This window comes from Salvelinus alpinus, chromosome 13 (assembly GCF_045679555.1).
Source record: "Salvelinus alpinus chromosome 13, SLU_Salpinus.1, whole genome shotgun sequence".
Lineage (NCBI taxonomy): Eukaryota > Metazoa > Chordata > Actinopteri > Salmoniformes > Salmonidae > Salvelinus > Salvelinus alpinus.
The window spans coordinates 38667601-38690733 of record NC_092098.1 but is presented as its reverse complement, the minus strand read 5'-3'; the positions used below and the strand labels follow the sequence as shown (position 1 = coordinate 38690733).

General features: G+C 43.7%; 1 protein-coding gene across 9 annotated transcripts in view; it reads right to left on the bottom strand.

Moving 5' to 3' along the window:
* LOC139537670 (rho guanine nucleotide exchange factor 12-like) overlaps positions 1-23133 on the bottom strand; it is a 128455-nt gene that overhangs the window by 2643 nt on the left and 102679 nt on the right. For 7 of the 9 annotated variants that reach the window (XM_071339247.1, XM_071339248.1, XM_071339250.1 and 4 more), the window contains 21 exons: positions 22261-22293; positions 20587-20701; positions 19806-19911; positions 18655-18888; positions 17705-17858; positions 12272-12307; positions 11331-11488; positions 10350-10496; positions 10036-10121; positions 9739-9864; positions 9352-9466; positions 8571-8671; positions 6497-6574; positions 6256-6331; positions 5616-5783; positions 4789-4876; positions 2803-2877; positions 2562-2656; positions 2012-2320; positions 1477-1848; positions 988-1214 (listed from right to left, as the gene is read on the bottom strand). In XM_071339247.1, the coding sequence (XP_071195348.1) occupies positions 988-1214; positions 1477-1848; positions 2012-2320; positions 2562-2656; positions 2803-2877; positions 4789-4876; positions 5616-5783; positions 6256-6331; positions 6497-6574; positions 8571-8671; positions 9352-9466; positions 9739-9864; positions 10036-10121; positions 10350-10496; positions 11331-11488; positions 12272-12307; positions 17705-17858; positions 18655-18888; positions 19806-19911; positions 20587-20701; positions 22261-22293 (2899 nt within the window). The remainder of the gene's footprint in view (positions 1-987; positions 1215-1476; positions 1849-2011; positions 2321-2561; positions 2657-2802; positions 2878-4788; positions 4877-5615; positions 5784-6255; positions 6332-6496; positions 6575-8570; positions 8672-9351; positions 9467-9738; positions 9865-10035; positions 10122-10349; positions 10497-11330; positions 11489-12271; positions 12308-17704; positions 17859-18654; positions 18889-19805; positions 19912-20586; positions 20702-22260; positions 22294-23133) is intronic. The other 2 variants (XM_071339249.1, XM_071339255.1) reach the window with 1 other exon arrangement.

Below are 23133 nucleotides of genomic sequence, written 5' to 3'. Positions count from 1 at the left end.
ATGATAGGCATGGAATAACTTTACCTATAAAGCCATTCTCATACATTTCACAAAGCGTGAGTTCTTGGCCGAAGATGCCCTGGGGCACACATCAAAGATCAGCTAAGAACAAAAAACTGACCTTAGCATTTGAAGCCAGGTCTGATTTATCTGAAATCTTTCAAATACTTTAAAGCTGCGATATGTCACTTTTTGGGCGAGCTGACCAAATTCACATAGAAATATGAGTTATAGATATGTCATTCACATTGAAAGCAAGTCTAAGCGGTAGATCTGTTCTGTGTGCTATTTCTATGCTTCCCATTCTTAAGTTTCGTTTTTGCGTCTTTTACTTTCAGTTTTGTACACTAGGTTAAACAGCTGAAAATTTCACAACGGTTTAGATGGTACAATTATTCTCTACACTATACTTGCTTGTTTTGTCACAAACTGAAATTAGGTGAACTATTAGAATATTAGGAACCAGGAAATGGCACAGCAATTTCTGCATAGTGCACTTTTAAGCGCTTACTCTAGCCTGCCTGAAGTGCTAAATGGGCGTGGTTTGCCATTTTGGGACTATTCTAATTGGTCTAAATCAGGCATACTCAATCAACCACGTAAAGTCTTTTAAAGGGATACTTTGGGATTTTGGCAAAGAGGCACTTTAACTACTTCCCCAGAGTCAGATGAAATCGTGGACACCATTTTTATTTCACTGCGTGCTGTTTGAATTAAGTTGCTAACTAGCGCCATACATGCAGATAACCATAGACTGACAGTTATTGTGCTAAGAATGATTAGCATTGGCGCGCGAAACTACCTCTAACCTCCTTCATACTGGACAGAGATATAAAAACGGTATTCACAAGTTCATCGAACTGTGGGGAAGTAGATAAAGGGCATCATTGTCAAAATCCCGAGGTAATGATTTCAAATAGTATTTGAACCCAGGTCTGATCTAGGGGGGGAAACTTCATGTTACTTAAAGGGGGGTTGATTGTGTACCTTCAGGTGCTGCAGGTTGGCCTGGAGCAGGCGGATGTGGGTCATGACCTGGCGGCTGAGGTTGGGGCCGGCACCCCCTGTCTGCGAGGATGAGGAGAGCAGCTTCTTCAGGTCGATGCCCGAGTCCAGGCCCCATTGGGCCCCACCCCCCCCGCCACTCGCCTGACCGTCATTGTCCGTGCTGCTCTCCCCCGAGGCCCCGTAGCCATCCAGGACCATGTAACTGCCTGGGGAGGGATGGAAAGAGAAATAGGGAGGGGGAGGGAGAGGGAGAGACAGTTGGAAATGGGTAAGTTATGCCCACCTGAGTAACTTTCACAATTAAAAAGAAGGAACCTCAAACATGCATTAAGATGATTTATTATAAAACATCAGATATAGGAACAACATGCTATAAAAGCAACAGTATATCCTAACTTCCACTTAAGTAGAATTAGAACTTGGTCTCCTATTGACATCGATTCATGACTAAGTGAAATTCTACTTAACCTAAGGGGTGAATTCCCTGCCGCTTTTCTGCCTTGAATGTCCCAGTTGGCTCACCGTAGTCCTCGGAAGTCTCAAAGAAACCTGTGTCCCCAGACGATGGTTCATTGGACCCCGGGGCCTCCTCCTCCCTCCGTGCCTCGGTCTTCTCCAAGGCGCCGTTCTCCGAGGAGCCAGTAGAGGGTGCTGCTACGCTGCTTGGGGCCGAGGTACTGTTGTTGTCCTCTGGGCCCCTCAGGGACGTGGTCCTCAGCAGGCGGCCCCCAGGGGCTCGGCCCTTCCTCTGCTCCTTTTCTTTCCCCTTCTCTTTGTCCTTGTCGCTGCCCTCTGCTCTGCTCGTCATGTGGTTGAGAAGGACCTGCCTCAGGGCTGCCACTGGGATAAGGAGAGAGTCAGCGTGGCTACAGGGTCATGTTCATTAGGCTAAGAAGAAACACTCATTTTCGGTTTCTGTTGCAAAACATTTAGTGTGCCATTCAATGTGTCATTCTATCACTGTATGTGACATATTGGTCTAAGGCTTAGGCAGTGAACTCACAGGTTCTTAGGGCCTCGTCAGCTCTGGAGGTGGGCATGCCGAAGGCGTCATCGGGCTCCTCGTCGTCGATGGCGATGCCCCGGCGTGACCTCTCCTGGAGGAAGGGCAGTCTGTCTGCCAGCTCTCCATCCAGAAAAGCTTCAACTTCCTCCTCATCTACCTCCTCCACTTCCTCCTCTTCTTCTTGTTCTTCTCTTCTGTCTGGCAGTGGCGAGTCCTCTTCTTCCTCGTCGTCTGATTTGACGCCGTCAAATGGGTTGGTCGATGTAGGTGTGGGTTGCAGACCCGGCAAGGAAGTGACGTCTTTTTCTAGTGGACACAGACACATGGGTAATGAAGGTGTGTTACAGCTGCATGAAGAATATTCAAACTCACATAGCTTTTCATAGGGTAGATGTTTTTTTCCTGAATTGTTAGATACTACTACACTGTTGGAGCTAGGAACACAAGCATTTCGCTACACCCGCAATAACATCTGCTAAATATGTGACCAATAAAATTTGATTTGATTAGAATTTTGAAAATGTATTAAATGTCTAGTTATTGATACCTGGGGACTGGGTACATCCCATGGAGGTGCGCTCAGGGTCTTTGTTCAGTTTGGGCACCCCCGTGCTGATAATCTCCACTGCGTCTCGCTCCACACTGCAACACACATGCCAAACACATGCACGCACGCACACACAAACGTAAATGATAAACTTGGGCGATGCGCCTTTTTTCATTAGAAAGCAGTGTATAAAAGTACATATAATATATATATAAAAAGCCAACAAGGACAGTGAACTCACTCGGTCTGAAGTAAAGGTATGATGTGTGTTTTTGTCTTCATGGTTTCTGCACTCTGCGTTATCAGACACTGCCACCTAGTGGATGGGAGGAGTTAATGAGAAACAAACCAACCATAGAAATAGAAAGAGAGCCCATCCTGTCTTTCTGGGAAGTGCACCATCTACAGCGCCATGTTTTGTGCTGCTACCATGTTGTTGTCATGTTCTGTTGCTACCATTCTGTGTTGTAATGTGTTGCTGCCTGCCTTGCTACAGCATGTTGTTGTCTTAGGTCTCTCTTTATGTAGTGTTGTCTCTCTTCTCGTGATGTGTTTTGTCATATATATATATACACACACACACATACTACCATTCCAAAGTTTGGGATCACTTTGTTTTGTGCTTGTTTTTAAAAGAAAAGCAAATTTTCTGTCCATTAAAATAACATAAAATTTATCAGAAATACAGTGTAGACATTATTAATGTTGTAAATGACTATTGTAGCTGGAAACAGCAGATTTTTTTTTTTTAATGGAATATCTACATAGGCAAACAGAGGCCCATTATCAGCAACCATCACTCCTGTGTTCCAATGGCACGTTGTGTTAGCTAATCCAAGTTTATAATTTTAAAAGGCTAATTGATCATTAGAAAACGCTTTTGTAATTATGTTAGCACAGCTGAAAACTGTTGTGCTGATTAAAGAAGCAATAAAACTGGCCTTCTTTAGACTATTTGAGTATCTGGAGCATCAGCATTTGTGGGTTCGATTACAGGCTCAAAATGGCCAGAAACAAAGAACTTTCTTCTGAAACTCGTCAGTCTATTCTTGTTCTGAGAAATGAAGGCTATTCCATGCGAGAAATTGCCAAGAAACTGAAGATCTCGTACAACGCTGTGTACTACTTCCTTCATAGAGAAGCGCAAACTGTCTCTAACCAGAATAGAAAGAGGAGTGGGAGGCCCCAGTGCACAACTGAGAAGGCCAGCATCCCGGAGTCGCCTCTTCACTGTTGACGTTGAGACTGGTGTTTTGCGGGTACTATTTAATGGAGCTGCGAGTTGAGGACTTGTGATGCATCTGTTTCTCAAACTAGACACTAATGTACTTGTCCTCCATGAGCAGTTTTCTTCCTCTCCGTCAACTGAGTTAGGAAGGACGCCTGTATCTTTGTAGTGACTGAGTGTATTGATACACCAACCAAAGTGTAATTAATAACTTCACCATGCTCAAAGGGATATTCAGCATCAACCAATAGGTGCCCCTCTTTGCGAGGCATTTAAAAATCTTGCTGGTTTCTGTGCTTTAATCAGAGCTTGAAATGCACATACTTGTTTGAGGGAACTTACAGATCATTGTATGTGTGGGGTACAGAGATCATGTTAACCAACTTATGTGATTTGTTAAGCACATTTTTACTTGTGAATTTATTTAGGTCTGCCATAACAAAGGGGTTGAATATTTGTATTTATTATGGATCCCCATTAGCTTCTGCCAAGGGGTCCAGCAAAATTAAGGCAGTTATACAATTTTAAAAACATTACAATACATTCACAACAGATTTCACAACACATTAAGTGTGTGCCCTCAGGAAAACCTGGGAATACTTATTGAGTGAATACATTTAATTGAATTGTTATTCATTTCAAGGGGTATTGTGTGTAGATCAGTGACAGAACATCTAAATTTAATCCATTTGAAATTCAGGCTGTGACAACAAAATGTGGAGAAAATAAAGGGGTGTGTATACTCTCTGAAAGCAATGTATCTCTTTGAGAGCAACTTAGCTTGGAGGGACCAAGCAAATCCAGATTTTTCTGAAATATTGGTTGGAGGATTCTGTCCCTGATTATTCTCCCCTGGAATCCTTCACCTGGGATTTCTGGAAAACCTGGGAACTTTTGGAAAGTGTCCAGAATGTTTCAATCCTAGTTCCAGCCAGGTAACAACTGAATGGGATGCTTGAATAAAGTGACTTTGGGATGAAAATGAGCAGACCGACTTACGTTCTTTGCTCGGACACGGTCTGGGCCATCAGCTCGTAGATCTGGGCTCCGTTGTCGGACATAGACAGCACAAAGAAGGACTTGTTGTCTGACAGGAGAAGAGACAATATCATTAGAACATACAGTATATTATATTGACAGTCTTCTATGTTGTCTTTACTATGTTGTCTTTCCTCTCCAAAGTGCACTAGATATAGCCTGGTCCCAGATCTGTTTGAGCTGTATAGCCAACTCCAATTTAGCCTGGTCACGTCAGTAAAACAGAATGTGAGCTATTGCAAGATCAGGCAGGTTCCAAAAAGCTTACGCCAATAGTCACTGTCATGCCAAACATGGTGGTTGGCAAGACTGCACAATCAGATCTGGGACCAGGCTACCACAGACATGTTGCTTGAAGCAATTTGATAAGATATGATTCCAGGAGCCTTTTCAGTGGGATGCAACATTCAGAACATCACAGATGGAAACGTAACAAATAGAGCAATAACTATTTATATCAGATAAAAAAAAAAAACATTTCACACAAAATAACCCCCTTAAAAGGGAAATAAGCAGTTGCTACATACATTTGATTGATTCTTCAAGAATATAACTTATAAATGCCTCATGAGCTTAGTTCAACTGTCGTACCCCTTCAAAACCCAAAATATAAGTTTGTGGTTAAAACTATAATGTTGATACAATGGATTGTCAGTCCTTGCATCCATAGCTCTGTCTATGAATTTGAGTGTGGTTACATTTCTCAAGCCCCATCCCTTAGCGTTTTACTGAAACATAAACGAGGGAAAACGCTTTGTTATTGTTAGAACTGAACTGAATGGACACACCGGTGGCTACCGAGCGCACCAGCACGGTGTTGAGGTTGATGATGGGGCTGAAGATGTGCTTGGTGTCGGCGGTGCCCGCCAAGTTCTTGCTGTGGCACTTGAGGACCAACCGCTCGTCCTGCTTCTGCAGCAGCACCAGGATGTCCTCCAGGAGCAGCGTGTACAACTCTGAGGGCACAGAAGTTCAAGTTAATACTTTTGTTTTTATAACCAAATGGCAGTCACAGACACTGAAATACATGGATAAACATCATTGAAATTCATGACAACATGACTCAAGTTGTTGATTCATTGGTATGGCATGGGGAACGTTTTGTTTCTCTCAGTCCTGGCATTTGGTATAGAGAGAAGATGGTTTACAACACACAGAAAATCACTTACACTCAACAGGACAAGCTAGTCCTCATGTGGGCAAAAACTACTATAGCATGTGAACCCTGGGTCTTCTTCTCAGTCTTCTATTGTATGTTGTAGCATACTTAGCTTTTCAGCATTGGATGAGGACAACTCTAGCGTACCAAAGGGCTAAGCTGAAAATGGAAATAGCAATTGTCCTACAGGTAAAAAAGAATTATTATTCTCTACATGATCAACATTTCTACACCGCTAAAACACATTCTGTTGAATTATGGGTACGTACCGATGGTCTTGTCTTTGTTGACCTTCCAGGAGAGAGGTCCCTCGTGCACCATCTTCTTCTTGGTCAGGTCTAGACTCTACACACACGCACATACGCACATGCACGCACACACGTCAGAACAGGCACCTTTCTACAGCTTTAAGCCAACGGGGGTTCTTGTCAATGAGAATATGTCCAATTAACTTCCCTGGTCAAATAATGGTAAATACATGTAAATAAATGGAGACACAAGTAGTCTCACCTTGAACTCTGAGATCATTGGGTTCTCACTCTGTTTGAGTGAGGACAGGTCCAGGCGTCTCTGGTAGTCCTCTAACCTCTGTAGGGAGAGGAGCACACACACTTACCAGCACTGGCTAGACAGTATACAGTTAGACCACTCATTTAATAGGATCTAAATGCTATTCAGTCCCTTAGCTGATATATTCTGGTAGAAAGGTGGCAGGCATAAGAGATGCACTGTTTACTACATTTTGCATTAATAGAGTTCAGACAGGAAACTCACATATTCCTTTAACCATTTAAGAAACTAAAATAGATGACAAAACATCTGGTATTGGTGTTTGGCTCTGCTCCTTCATGGGAGCTGACTGCCAGAGCCATGTGTCCCTTATTACCATTACAATACAGGCAGTGAGTGAGATATATCAATCCCCCTGATGGGGAAAAAAGCAGAACCAAATAGGTGGAGGCTGGGGTTGTGCTAGGCTAGCAGAAAACAGACAATGCATAGCAGGTGGCAGCAATAGTTACAGCAGCAGCAATAAAAACAGCAAAGAAAAGCCAATCACATAGCTTAGCAGAGGAACTGGTCAACTTAAATTAAGATCTGGTGCAACCAATTACCTTCAGAAGGTGCATAATTACATTGCACACAGGTGGACTTTATTTAAATAAGTGTCACATGATCTGTCACATGATCTCAGTATGGGACCTGTTCTGAAAGGCCCCAAAGTCTGCAACACCACTAAGCAAGCAGCACCATGAAGACCAAGGGGTTCTCCAAACAGGTCAGGGACAAAGTTGTGGAGAAGTACAGATTAGTGTTGGGTTATAAAAATATATCCGAAACTTTGAACATCTCACAGAGCACCATTGAATTCATTATTTAAAAATTGAAATAATATGGCACCACAACAAACCTGCCAAGAGAGGACCTCCCACCAAAACTCACAGACCAGGCAAGGAGGGCATTAATCAGAGAGGCAACAAAGAGACCAAAGATAACCCTGAAGGAGCTGCAAAGCTCCACAGCGGAGATTGGAGTATCTGTCCATAGGACCACTTTAGCTGGGCTTTACAGAAGTGTCAAGAAAAAAGCCATTGCTTAAAGAAAAAAATAAGCAAACATGTTTGGTGTTTTCCAAAAGGCATGTGGGAGACTCCCCAAACATATGGAAGAAGGTACTCTGGTCAGATGAGACTAAAATTTAGATTTTTGGCCATCAAGGAAAATGCTATGTCTGTCGCAAACCCAACACCTCTGATCACTCTGAGAACACCATGTTTTTCATCGGCAGGGACTGCGAAACTGGTCAGAATTGAAGGAATGATGGATGTTGCTAAATACAGGGTAATTCTTGAGGGAAACCTGTTTCAGTCTTACATGAGATTTGAGACTGGGACGGCGGTTCACCTTCCAGCAGGACAATGGTCCTAAGCATACTGCTAAAGCAACAGTCGAGTGGATTAAGGGGAAACATTTAAATGTCTTGGAATGGCCTAGTCAAAGCCCAGACCTCAATCCAATTGAGAATCTGTGGTATGACTTAAAATTGCTGTACACCAGAGGGACCCATCCAACTTGAAGGAGCTGGAGCAGTTTTGCCTTGAAGAATGGGAAAAAAATCCCAGTGGCTAGATGTGCCAAGCTTATAGAGACATACCCCAAGAGACTTGCAGCTGTAATTGCTGCAAAAGGTGTCTCTACAAAGTATTGACTTTGGGGGGGGTGAATAGTTATGCACGCTCAAGTTTTCTGTTGTTTTTGTCTAATTTCTTGTACAATAAAAATATTTTGCATCTTCAAAGTGGTGGCATGTTGTGTAAATCAAATGATACAAACCCCCCAAAAATCTATTTTAATTCCAGGTTGTAAGACAACAAAATAGGAAAAATGCCAAGGGGGGTGAATACTTTTGCAAGCCACTGTAGACAGCCATATTAAGGTAGGAAGTGTTTGAATCCCATTGGTGCCATCTGAACTGGTTTCGCTTAATTTAGCTTGCAAGTGTCCAACTGTTGGTGTAGCCAGATGTGTGCATGTGTTCACCATGTGTCTAGTCCCACTGGTTGTCCTCTCCATAGTCAGTTACCTGTTTGTTCTCTGCCTCTTTCACTGTCTGGTTGACATAGTTGAGGATCGTCCTGCAGCACTCCCCGGCCCTCTTCACTTTGTCCCTCTCCTCTGCATCCTCTGTCAGGCAAAAAAACAAACAAGCAGATGATATCAGTCTCATGGAGTGGACCAAATAAGTGCACAACAAAAACCCACGTGCACGAGAATGTGAAGGCATGATGATGATGACGGATTCATTTACAGCCTAATCTCTTATGGAGAGACTCCGTAAACATATCTTAGTTCTGGGTAAACCAAGATTATTTACAGCCTAATCTCTTATGGAGAGACTCCGTAAACATATCTTAGTTCTGGGTAAACCAAGATTATTTATAGCCTAATCTCTTATGGAGAGACTCCGTAAACATATCTTAGTTCTGGGTAAACCAAGATTATTTACAGCCTAATCTCTTATGGAGAGACTCCGTAAACATATCTTAGTTCTGGGTAAACCAAGATTATTTACAGCCTAATCTTCATGCAATTTTTGACAAATTTGACAATCTTTGGTTGTAACGGTTTGAGTAGCTAAATCTGCTTTCCTTTAGTTCAGTCATTTTATTAAACATTAAAAGATCATTCGGCATGGAAATACATCCCTCTTTAATCAACTATTACAAAGAAATGCAATACTTATCTCCCAACAGATGGACACAGAAGAGAGATGAAACGTAATCCAAATTATTTTCAGGCCAATGTCTCAACCTTTATTAGTTGTGTGGACAGACTGTGTTTTATAGTGGTGTTGTCTACTGTACCTGTGTACTTGGCTATGCTCTCCAGCAGTAGTGGATACTTGGTCAGCCTCTGCATCTCCACTGGAATGATATCCTTCAGCTGCAGTCTGCGACACAGACGGTTGCTCTCAGCCTCCTACAGGACGAGAGAGACACACCCGAGTCAGTACTACAGTCACTCACTCCAGATCAAATGGTCAATCTGACGACATCACAATGATGACGAAAGCCAGTTTCTTTCCTTTAGAGATATCATTGTGTTTCCAAGCCACTATAATGAAAAATCTTCATTAGCGCCAACTGAGAATGCATTGAGTAGACTGCCCAGTCGTCAAGAGAACCTTCAGAACAATATTGTGACACAACATGCAACCCATGAACAGTAGAATATAGTATAGTGTGCCGTACCTGCATAAAGGAGGTGAAGCGCTGGTCTTTCTTCTGCCGGGTCTTGATGAGTTCCAGGGCGAAGGGCTGGTTACTGCAGAAGGTGCCCACCGCCCGCTTGATCTTCTCCTCCTCGTCATCACTGAACTACACACACGCACAGAGGGACATGGAAACGCAGGGACACAGAAAAGGACACAGACACACACACGCACACACAGCAATGTTAGCAATGGCTTTTGGATGTAATACTCCCCCTCTCCTGCAGTGACTGAAAATATATCCCAAAATGCCCATAGGGCTCTGGTCTTCTCTTACCCAAGCTAGTAGATCGTCTCCTATCAGGTCTATCACTGACGTCTCATTCTTCTTCCGAATGACCGTCATCTGTTCCGTTATCCACACTGTAGGGAGGAAGAGAAAAGTCAGGGAAAAGAGGACATTTGTTTGAGAATAGGTGAATTTCAATGATTTAGGAAGTTAAAATTCTAGTTGTGTAAATTAGCATTATCCCTGAGAGAGGAGTTTGACTGTAGCTTTGAAGAGGAAGCCCCGCGGTGAGTATAGCTAGCATTGCACACACACAGAGACACACACACACACACACACACACACACACACACACACTATACCGTGTAGCTGGACAATCTCCTCTAGGTTAGTGAAGATGTGTTTAATGTCTCCAGGAGGCAGGATGCTGTCTCGGGTTAGTTTCTGGCAGAACACGTTATCCAGCACCTTCAACATCCTCAGGTGTGCTCGCTCTGTGTAGAAGAGCTCTGTGGAGACGCACACATTTAGACCCACAGAATTAAACAGAACAAGATAGCTGCCATTATCAGCCCATTCTAAAGCTATGCAGGTCTATGACATTAGCCACTAGTACAGGGTTTCCCAAACTCGGTCCTCCAAAGGGTGCACGTATTGGTTTTTGCCCTAACACTACACAGCTGATTCAAATAATAAACTCATCAAGCTTTGATACGTTGAATCAGCTGTGTAGTGTTAGCGCAAAAACCTAAACGTGCACCCCTTGGGGTCCTGAGGACCGAGTTTGGGAAACGCTGCTCTATCGTATCTCTACGGTCAGACCGTCATAAGACAGGTGGAACCCATTATCTTCCGACAGATGGTGCTATTCTAACGCACCCGCAGACGGCTGTCACGCTACCTGATGTAAGACAATGAGGTGGAACCAAGATTTTCATTTGGGATTGAGGCTTGCAGATTTCCTGGTATATCAGGATCTACGCAACATAGAATTTGGAGACTTTTCTACGAAAACGTCACACAAACTTTAGCAACTTGTTGTGGTTTATTTAGCTAGCGGACCCACCATCACTGATAATCATGATGAACGAGTTCACCACTTGACTTGAACGGACACAGTAGGCTTGGTCATAGACAGACTCAAATAGTCAATAAGGTTTAGGTGAGGCTGGGGTGGATAGTATATAAAGGTATAAAAATCTAAAGGACAAATTCTAATACAGCGCATCATATTTGCCATCTCAAAGCTGAAACTACTTTGAATATTCAACAGCTATCTATCTGTATGATTGATCCCCAGACAGCTGTACAGTATGTGGAGCCAAAATGGCCACCGGCCTCACCGTTGATGACTTCCTGTCTTTTGATCTCCTGTGGAGTCAGGCCCGCCAGGACCTCTCGGCTAACCAGCGCCTGCCAGTTGGGAGGGTCCTGTTCGCACTCGATCTCGTTCCCCTGGTCGTCCTCACTCGGCACATCCCCACAGCCTAACCCGTCCATCCTGATATGAAAACAAGAAGTCTCTGATGATGACACCTGGATTGTGTTCATTAGGGCATGCAGTGGCAAAATGTTTTGCAATGGAAAATGAAAAATAGTGTTTCTTATTGGACAAATGTTTAGATAGTCCAACCCTGTTTCAGTTAATTTTCTTAAGTTTGGTTAAATTTAACTTTTATTTATCCAGGAAGTCCCGTTGATATCAGAAGACCTCTTTTACAAGAGAGACCTAGTGCTTAATGAACACGGCCCTGGGCACACTTAAACAACACTAAAGCGAAACTCTACGATTGAGATCAATGTGTGATTAATTGGGAAAGTTACCGAGTTACTAAGTGCAGATGTCAAGCCTGTAATAATGGGTAGAGAGAGGGGGGGCCAGTAACTCAATCAATTCTATTCAAAGGCTTTGCCAAAGTTAAGTTCAAGTTTAATCATGTTAATCGTGTTTAATCAATCACAATTGATTCAATTATGTGGGCAATACAAACTTTTTGAAAAGCTGGTACTCCCGAACAACTGGGAAAAATCAGTTATCATTCATGCCATTCATATGACTAGAGACAAAAAAACAACACCCTGTGTTCAAATAGTATTTGAAATTATTTAACCGTACTTGATTGAGCTTGCCTGGCTAAATTGACCAATAGAACAGTCCTTAAACTGCAAACCCTGCCCATATGGCGCTAAAGAAAAGCTCGATTTCAAATTGTATTTGAACCCAGGTCTGTAACAACATCAGATAAAATAGACCTCAAAAAAATAAGAATAGAGAAAGACTCACCTCCGGGCTGGTTTTGGCGTGCCTCCCTCTTGAGCCCTGGGGATAGAAGATCACAGTCCCTGTCAACACACTTTCTGCCATTCATCAAATCCCTCCTTTCAATCCTCCACATCTATCTGAGCAGAGATCCTAAGGCATCATTTGGAGAACTCCCCATCTCCAAGTAATACACCATAAGAGGACCTCTCTTTCAATGAGTTTCAATGAGGTCATGAATGATCGGAGAGACAAAGAAAGCGATTCAGCAGCGGAGTGCTGTAGCAGCAGCACCCGGAAACGGCTCCGAGGCCTTGAGCATGATGGCTGGGTATGGGCTGTGTATCCCAACAGTATGGCCGTATGAGACTGTGAGACTGCAGACTATGCGGTCGACTGGTTGTGTCGGATGAGAACAGATGAGCTTGGCAGTGGACCAACACGGCAGCAAAACATTCTGCCTTGGAAGGCTTTTCCCGGGAAAGCTTGCTCCCTATTCGGAACAATATTTTAGTGATCATGCAATCTCGCTCAGCATAAGATTTAGGTTGCATCCCAGATGCCTCCCTATTTAGTGCACTATTTTCGACAAGAGCCAAAAGGGAATTGGGTGCCATTTGGGAGGCAGACTTAGTGTAGATTTGTGTTGACCCAGAGGACAGTCCTGACTCGGATTAGATAAGCCATTTGAGGTGAAAGGATGGTATATATCAGAGTATCTCAACCCTTGAGCAGATTAGAATATTCACTATGTATTGCTGAAACCATCACATTTGATTACAGCAGATCTGCCCTCTGTATTTTTACGCTGTATATTAGCACATTACATGGGGAGGTGCTGTTACCAAGTCAATAAGCCTATCATAGTCACTATAACGTCACTATGTAAACAATAGGAGGGGGGTAAACGCTGCTGCAAGCACAAAGATTATCAGAAATGATAATCATACAATAATTGTTTCGTTTCCTTTTTATCCACCGATTGTAAAATACACAAAGTGTACAAAACATTAAGAACACCTGCTCTTTCCATGACACAGACTGACCAGGTGAATCTATGATCCCTTATTGATGTCACTTGTTAAATGCACTTCAATCAGTGTAGATGAAGGGGAGGAGACAAGTTAAAGAAGGATTTTTAAGCCTTCTTTAACCACGCTGTCTGTGTGGGTGGACCATTTCAGTTTGTCCGTGATGTGTACGCCGAGGAACTTAAAACTTTCCACCTTCTCCACTACTGTCCCGTCGATGTGGATAGGGGGTTGCTCCCTCTGCTGTTTCCTGAAGTCCACGATCATCTCCTTTGTTTTGTTGATGTTGAGTGTGAGGTTATTTTCCTGACACCACACTCCGATGGCCCTCACCTCCTCCCTGTAGGCCATCTCATCGTTGTTGGTAATCAAGCCTACCACTGTAGTGTCGTCTGCAAACTTGATGATTGACTTGCAGGCGTGCATGGCCACGGAGTCATGGGTGAACAGGGAGTACAGGAGAGGGCACAGGAGAGGGCTGAGAACGCACCCTTGTGGGGCCCCAGTGTTGAGGATCAGCGGGGTGGAGATGTTGTTTCTTACCCTCACCACCTGGGGGTCGGCCCGTCAGGAAGTCCAGGACCCAGTTGCACAGGGCGGGGTCGAGACCCAGGGTCTTGAGCTTAATGACGATGTGGCGAAATCCTGCACGGAGCCTTCACCGTGCGCTGCCACTTTAAGAGCGCATGAGCAGTAAGGAAGGAGGAAATAAAAGAGAGCTCGTTCAGCTCTTTGGGGAGGAGCTCTTGGGTGGCGCGACAGTTTGATTGTGTGTGCTATGCTGCAGAAGTTTTGTTTGTTTTCAGCGTATGTAGTTTATAACGTATTTAACTCAATCATCGATGTGATCGCTCTACGTCGTGGTTGTTTTCGTTTGGGACCGCGCCGGTTATGGATCGCATTGATTAGTAGCAACATTGTTGCGAAGCTTTAACCTACAAACCAACAAACCATCGGACAGTCAGACAGTACACCTGCACGCCTGAAGACCACAGCTAAGATCTCTCTTGTTCCCTTTCTCTCTTTCTCTTCCCTCCATCATTCCAGTGCTTTACCCTGAAACAGACTCTCTATTTTCCTAATGCACTTCCCAGTGAAGTGCATTGGAGCTGGACTATTATTGCCCTGCCAGAAGTATTTGGGTGGACATTTTAGTTAAAAGGGAGATTGCTTTAAAGTGTGTATTACTATTTGAACTGTGTTGAGGTGGGGTGTACTAAGGACATGTGGCCGAGAAGATTGTGGACATTTTAAGGCCTTGTGTATATGAACACCCTCACATTCATACCCTCTGCACTCCTCCACTAGAAGAGAATACAAATTATTGCAAATCCTCTGTTGATGACTGGGTTCTTTCGTGTATGAAGTTGCTGTTTAATTGCTCTGCCATTATTATTATTATTATTATTATTATTATTGTATGAGGTATGCTTGGTGGGGTTACCAAGAATTGTGGAAGGACTGTGCTGTGATGTGGGTTTTATAGGGTGTGTATTCTCTTTTCTCTCCGCTGGCTATCTGGTAAACAGGCTACACTCTAGGCAGTCTCTTCTGCTGATGTGTGTGGGTCTGGTAGTGGTACTCTCTCTGTTCTACTCTTTTCCTTTCGGCATGGTTAATACCTGCCTGGCGCCCGAACAAAATCTTTCTTTACCCCTCACTAATAAATACCGCTACAACGAGTTTGGAGGGTACTATGGTGTTACATTCTGAGTAGTTGATGAACAGCATTCTTACATAGGTATTCCTCTTGTCCAGATGGGTTAGGGCAGTGTGATTGCGTCGTCTGTGGACCTATTGGGGCGGTAAGCAAATTTGAGTGGGTCTAGGGTGTCAGGTAGGGTGGATGAGATATGGTCCATGACTAGTCTCTCAAAGCACTTCATGATGACGGAAGTGAGTGCTACAGGGCGATAGTCACTTAGATCAGTTACCTTAGCTTTCTTGGGAACAGGAACAATGGTGGCCCTCTTGAAGCATGTGGGAACAGCAGACTGGGATAAGGATTGATTGAATATGTCCGTAAAAACATCAGCCAGCTGGTCTGCGCATGCTCTGAGGACGCGGCTGGGAATGCCGTCTGGGCCGGCAGCCTTGCGAGGGTTAACACGTTTAAATGTTTTACTCACGTTGGCTGCAGTGAAGGAGAGCCCGCAGGTTTTGGTAGCGGGCCGTGTCGGTGGCGAGCAAAGAAGTTTAGTTTGTCTGGGAGCAAGACATCGTGGTCCGTGACGGGGCTGGTTTTCTTTTTGTAGTCCGTGATTGACTGTAGACCCTGCCACATATCTCTCGTGTCTGAGCCGTTGAATTGCGACTCTACTTTGTCTCTATACTGATGCTTAGCTTGTTTGATTGCCTTGAGGAGGGAATAGCTACACTGTTTCTATTTGGTCATGTTTCTGGCCGCCTTGCCCTGATTAAAAGCCGTGGTTCGCTGTTATGAATTTTATATATAATGACTAAATGATGTATACATTTAAAGTAATGATAGGACTATATCTCACAGAATTCTACCCTGTCTCTGTATAATGATGAAGAATGTTTGTCCATAAGAAAAGAGGGATTGTTAGCAGACCAGGAAAGACCAACTTGTGACCACTGTGGAACTGATAACAGGGAAGGAAGTCTCCCCACCCAGGGAGGGGAGAAACCTTGGGCTTGTAGTAGATTGTATAACAGGTGGCAGAATGGGATAAGCAATGTATGAGTAGGAGAAGACTTGTGAACTATATTGTCATTGTCTGAGAGGAGGAGGGACATTTATGACGAAATGAGAGGTATATAAACCAATGTACAGGAAATGATAAGCAGAGCTCCTGTAAATAAACGTTGCTGACTATTGTAGACTGGCCTCTGTCTGTTTCATTTCAACAAGAACCTTACAAATTCTTGGTAACAGACCGAGTAGTTTAATTGAAGTTCAGTTTATGAACATTGAGAACATAATTCTCTTAACATTCGCGCTTTCAGTTTTGCGTGAATGCTGCCATCAATCCACGGTTTCTGGTTGGGGAAGGTTTTAATAGTCGCTGTGGGTACAACATCACCGATGCACTTGCTAATAAACTCGCTCACCGAATCAGCTATGCGGAACATATCCCAGTCCACGTGATCGAAGCAATCTTGAAGCGTGGAATCCGATCGGTCGATCCAGCGTTGAACAGACCTGAGCACGGGCCTTTCCTGCTTTAGTTTCTGTCTATAGGCTGGGAGCAACAAAATGGAGTCGTGGTCAGATTTTCCGAAAGGAGGGGGAGGGCTTTGTATGCGTTGCGGAAGTGCCAGCCCGGGTCGCACATTCGATATGCTGATACAATTTAGGGAGCCTTGTTTTCAGATTACCCTTGTTAAAATCCCCAGCTACAATAAATGCAGCCTCAGGATATGTGGTTTCCAGTTTACATAGAGTCCAATGAAGTTCTTTCAGGGCCGTCGATGTGTCTGCTTGGGGGGGATATACACGTCTGTGATTCTAATCGAAGAGAATTCTCTTGGTAGATAATGCGGTCAGCATTTGATTGTAAGGAATTCTAGGTCAGGTGAACAAAAGGACTTGAGTTCCTGTATGTTGTTATGATCACACCACGTCTCGTTAATCATAAGGCATACACCCCCGCCCTTCTTCTTACCAGAGAGATGTTTGTTTCTGTCGGCACGATGCATGAAGAAACCGGGTGGCTGTACCGACTCTGATAACGTATCACGAGTGAGCAATGTTTCCGTGAAACAAAGAACGTTACAATCTCTGATGTCTCTCTGGAAGGCAACCCTTGCTCGGATTTCGTCTACCTTGTTGTCAAGAGACTGGACATTGGCGAGTAGTATATTCTAGAGCGGTGCGCGATGTACCCGTCTACGGAGCCTGACCTGAAGACCACTCCGTCTGCCCCTTCTGCAGCGCCGTTGTTTTGGGTCGCCGGCTGGGATCCGATCCATTGTCCTGGGTGGCGGACCAAACAGAGGATCCGCTTCGGGAAAGTCGTATTCCTGGTCGTAATGTTGGCAAGTTGACGTTGCTCTTATATCCAATAGTTCTTCCCGGCTGTATGTAATAAAAACTTAAGATTTCCTGGGATAACAATGTAAGAAATAATACATAAAAAAACTAAATACTGCATAGTTTCCTAGGAATGGGAAGCGAGGCGGCCATCTCTGTCAGCGCCAGAAATGTATAACTTCAACTGTCTAGGAAGGTGGCCATGATTCCACACCCCTATGTTTATACACCCGCTTCATATTAAGTTGTATATTTAGCAAAGTCTAATCAACACCTAGCTGTGTATATTCCACTGAAGATTGTTATAACAAGAGGGACACTATCAAAGTGTATCGCCTCTGTGGCCTGTGTGGTCTAACAGAGTCTGCATGGGTTCGAATCCGACCCCTGAGACCATGAATTTGTTCCCGCCCTTGTTCCCGCCCTTACCTGTCACTTTCACGCTCCTCCTCCTGTAATTGGTCCAGGGTGTAAGGGCTGAAGTCAAAGTGTGTGCTGGTTAGGTGGACCATCCCGTCCAGGGTGTCGCCCAAGTGGATCCCGTCGGTGCTCAGTCTGGGCAGGGCAGAGGAGGGACTGAGTCCTGGAGAGGAGGGAACAAAATAGGAGGAGAGGTCAGGGGTTGTACGTAAAAAGCATCTCAGAGTAGGAGTGCTGATCTATCCTAAGCAATATGGCGAAGGCTCACGTAAGTTTCTTCATTCTGAAGGTCAAACAAGATCTCCATGGAAGAGAAGTGCGTTAGTCAACAGTTGTCTTATCGAGCGGTGGAAAAAGCCCAAGACTAGAGATACGCTATAGTCTAAAAGCAGTGCAAAAATAATATCCGCACTACACACAGCAGATGTTTCAAAAAGAAAATAGAGAGGGGTCGTTTCGACAGATCATATGCAGACAAAGACTAGACGACGTTTTGAAAACAAGGCCTCCCCCCAATTAGGAATAAACAAGAAAAAGCCAAAGAAAGCAATTATGTTGGGCTGGGCCACAATAAACCAGGCTAAGCCAGTGTAAAAGAGTCCTGACAACAAAAGGCCAAGGAGAAAACATGTCTGAGAGGAGGGAAGTGTATGACAGAACAAAAGCAAACAGACAACGTGGGGAGGAAAGAAAGCGAGGAAGCCAGCTTGGAGGGAAGACATGAAGACAGAAAGAGAGAGCGAGAGAGAGTGAGAAAAGATAATTGGTTATACTGAATCAAGTGAGTCCACCCCTCAAATATATAGCTATTTGAGTACTTGGAGAAGCACTAAAGCGCTATACTGTATGACACAATTCTTTACCTTCTATCATTATTTGAGAGAAGTGGAAAGGAAAAGGCAGATAGGAAGAAACAGTAAGGAGGAAAAGCATAGGTTGGGGGAGAGAGGGGTCCTTACCCGAGTCAGAGTCGCGTCCCGTCGGGTCGGAGCCCTGGCTGGCTGGGGCACTGTGGGGGGGGGATGCGATGTAGGCCAAGGGGTGGATGGCCGCGTCAGAGCCTGGATCGCTGAATTGGCTGCGGGCACGGATGCCGCCTGCCGAGAATTCTGGTTGCTCGAAGACGCTGAGGGCGGGCTGGGAGAGCTGCTTCTGGGGGCCCCGATGCTTGTTCAACTCCATGGCCTTACTGACTACACACACACACACACACACACACACACAGATATAAGCCAAACGAGAGTCAGAAGCTCACACAGCCATGCACAGCCCCACTATCTCCAAACCCAGAGCTCAGGGTGAAAGAAGGAGCAGCAGCTATGAAGAGGGAGGGGGCTTGAGACGAACCACAGTGAGTGGCTTGGCTGATACAATACAGATATAGATCAACTAGATCTACTAGATTGGCCAATTGGTTGAGAACGGCAAAGTAGCAATGTTATGACAAAAGGGTCCATATCTTCCTCATTTCTAAATGGACATCTGATCAAATGAAAAGGAGCAGTATGGAAGTACAGACGTATTTATCTCAATATGAAATCATACATTTTTAAAAATCATCACACTGATTAACTGCAATACTTATTATACTTGTAAAATGTTTTAGTCATGATACATAAATGTCTCCCAAGGCTCTTTGAACATGTAAATGAGTGTGTGTGCAAGTCTAATATGTGTATATCTATGGAGGGAGCAGCACAACGTAATGGGGAGCTGGCCCACACAACTCCAGACAGGCACTTCCTGTTGCGGAAGTCCACAATCTCCTTACAGCGCTGGATGTGAGATGTAATGTGTCTGAGCCTGAACACAACACCACTAGCTTCTGTCCTCAGTGCAATACCAGGGCTATATATTCCCTTGAACTAAGTTCAAATATCCACACCTGCATACTACTGGTGATGTATTGGACATGCATATTAGGTAAATGCTAGTGTGGATATTGGCACATAGGGATGTGTGTTGTTATTTTTGTATATAAAAAATCTGTCACTACAGAGCCTGTTACACATCTCAAACTAACCATTACCGTTTTGTTTGCGTTCCAAACTGGCACACTAGGAGGGAACCGTTAAGTGTACTACATCCATTTGTAGTGTTCCACACTTACTTGAAGCTGAATCCACGCGGCTGGGCCGCCGAGGAGGGCCGAGGATGCTGGGAAAGCGAGGCTTCTTCACCTTCTCCTCCCCCTCTTTCTCAGGTTTGATGCTCTTCTGCTCCATAGAACAAAACACATACAAACTGCCCAGTCAGAGAATTTAAAACTGGGTCACTTTCAGTAGGCAAGTGTTGTAGAACGTTTTATTTAATTTTTTAAAATGTATTTTACCTTTATTTAACTAGGCAAATCAGTTAAGAACAAATTCTTATATTCAATGACGGCCTAGGAACAGTGGGTTAACTGCCTGTTCAGGGGCAGAACGACAGATTTGTACCATGTCAGCTCGGGTATTTGAACTTGCAACCTTTCGGTTACTAGTCCAACGCTCTAACCACTAGGCTACCCTGCCACCCCCGTTGAAGATAGACATGTCATGAATAGAGCTGCCGTGATTCCTTATTATACATATTCTACATGTCAAAGAGGCATGTTTGTTTTATGCTATTTTTATCTGGAAGTTGCACAATATTGTTCCCTACTGAACGTTACCCTGGAAAGCTGCTAACAAGTGAGACACTATGTCACCATGCTTGTTACCAAGAAAAAACTCACAGCAAGAAGTAAAACAGTGCCGCTGTGTGAAGAAACTGAATAATTTATGCTACATCAAATTAGAAGTTCCTACAAGCTGTAAAAGACCACGGTATTGTGCTAAAATACATAATAGATGCATCAAGCTGGTTGTGTACAGTATGTGTGTGTGTGTGTGTGTGTGTGTTTGTTGTACCTTGATCTTGGGCAGGAAGTTGATGCGGACTCGTTTGGGCTCTAGGCTACGTGGTTCCTTTACTTTCACCCCCAGGTGTTTCATATAGGTGAGGATGACATACTGCATAGTAGTGCTGCAACACAATACACTATTTATTAATTGTTTATATTACCATTAACCCAGTATAGCCCACTTTATCTTAATATAAAATCATTTAAATCATCATATTGATGATATTATTATACTTAGAAAAATGGTTTAGTCATGATACATAAATGTCTCCCAAGGCTCTTTGAAAACAGTAATTCTAATAGGACACATGTTATCAATCACTAGAAGCACATGTGGGGAAAATCGAATGAAAAGGTTAGGAAACTGACCTAATCAGTTTTTACTAATCACCCTATTCTTCAATACCTTTCATATTGTCAGAACAGGGTTGTGTTAATTAGGGCGTGTAAAGGAAAATATTTTGCGCAAAGGAAAACGTTTTGCAACTAAAAACAAAAATATTTTTTTCACAAGACCAGGTAGGCCCTCCCCACTTCGGTCTGTTTTCTTCCATTTGGTACTAATGAACACCACCCTGGCACAACTCAAAGTGTGTAGTACCACAGATCTCCAACAGATGGAGGCAGATGACACTATTTTTTTAACTTGTATTTAACCTTTTATTTAACTAGGCAAGTCATTACGCTATGACGTAATGGCAGACACGATGCGTCCTAAATGGCACCCAATTTGGGCAAAAGTAGTGCATAATATAGAGAATAGGGTGCCAGTTAGGTTACTGAATATGTGTCCCATGTCACTTCAACAGCTCTTCTCACAGCATGGATAGAAACAACATGCTGATGGAATTCACGTATTAGAAATATGCAGCCACAACGTGAGCCATTCCCCAAATAGACCACACAACATTGTGCACGCACACACACACACCATCTGTCCTAGCACACTGACCCCTTAGTCAGAACAGAACGCCGGTTAGCCATATGGGATATGAACCACTATCATATAATCTGTGTGCTAACTACATGCGACTGAAAATAGTGGAAAGAAATGGTTTAGAGTATTAAACCAAGAGAACATAATTCCAATACGCGTGGACTTCGGATCAGGGCTGTATACACAAAGCATCTGATAGTAGGTGTGGTGATCTAGGATCAGGTCCCCCCTGTCAATATAATAATAAACATCAACTTCCAAAAGGGGAAATGATCTTAGATCAGCACTCCTACTCCGACAGATTTTGTGAATACAGGCCCAGATAGTGTGGGTGTTTCCCCTCGACCTTCACAAGTAATTGAACTCATACACAACCACTGTATGACCACACACACTCACTTGAATTCATTCAACAATCAACACGCTACCTCCCCAGCAAACTTTCTGAACTCTAGTATGAGAACAGACCTATCCTCGTCATATTGTGACATCATGTGGTTAGTTACTTTAACATCAGGGGTCTGCAACAGGTGGCCGGCAGGGATTTTTTGGGGCCCTCAAGCAAAACAGGAAATCTGTATCTCAGGTACGAAATAATCATTTTCAAATAAAATCTCTTATTGAGCTTAGTTGTGGTCAATATGCAGTGTACAAATTATTATAATTATGTTGCCTCCCCCCCAACCATCCACTGACAAAAACCTAGTTGCCAACCCCTGCTTTAGATAAAAAATCTCCACTTACCACTTCTCCTCTTCTGTGGGCTGTGACGTCAGCCTGGATGAAGATAAACACATAATAGGGTTAAGTGACACACACACACACACAACAATAAGCAGTTTCACTTCTACTTCAAATAGACAAATGTGTAGTCTGCTTGTACAATGGTAATGCAGTTCTATTAGCCCATGTCTAATATCTCAATTAGTCATTATGTGATTCCTCACATCCTATCTCCTCGCCTCCTTCTCAACTGTATTGGAGGAGAAGATCCAAGGTCCCTTTCTTCTGACCTTTTTCTCCAATAGGTTTTGAGAAGGATGAGAGGAGAGAGGATGTGAAGAATCAAATAAAGATTAGTTGAGAAACAGCCCATGACTGGCGAGCTTTCTGGCACAAAATGGCTGCCGTGCATCATTCAGGTGGGTGCTACACATTGGTAGCTACCCATACATATATAAAAATGTTTGAGTGTGAAAAAGTCCCCTATATCAATAAATTCCAGGAATTGTGTACAGATCCTTGCGACATGAGGCTGTGCATTATCATGCTAAAACATGAGGTGATGGTGGCGGATGAATGGCATGACAATGGGCCTCAGGATGTCGTCACGGTATCTCTGTGCATTCAAATTGCCATAGATAAAATACATTTGTGTTCATTGTCCGTAATTTATGCATGCCCATACCATAACCCCACCGCCACCATGGGGCACTCTGTTCACAACGTTGACATCAGCAAACCGCTCACCCACACAACACTATACACATGGTCTGCAGTTGTGAGGGGGTGTACTGCGAAATTCTCTAAAACAACGTTGAAGGCGGCTTATGGTAGAGAAATGATCAATTAATTCTCTGGCAACAGCTCTGGTAGACATTAATGCAGTCAGCATGC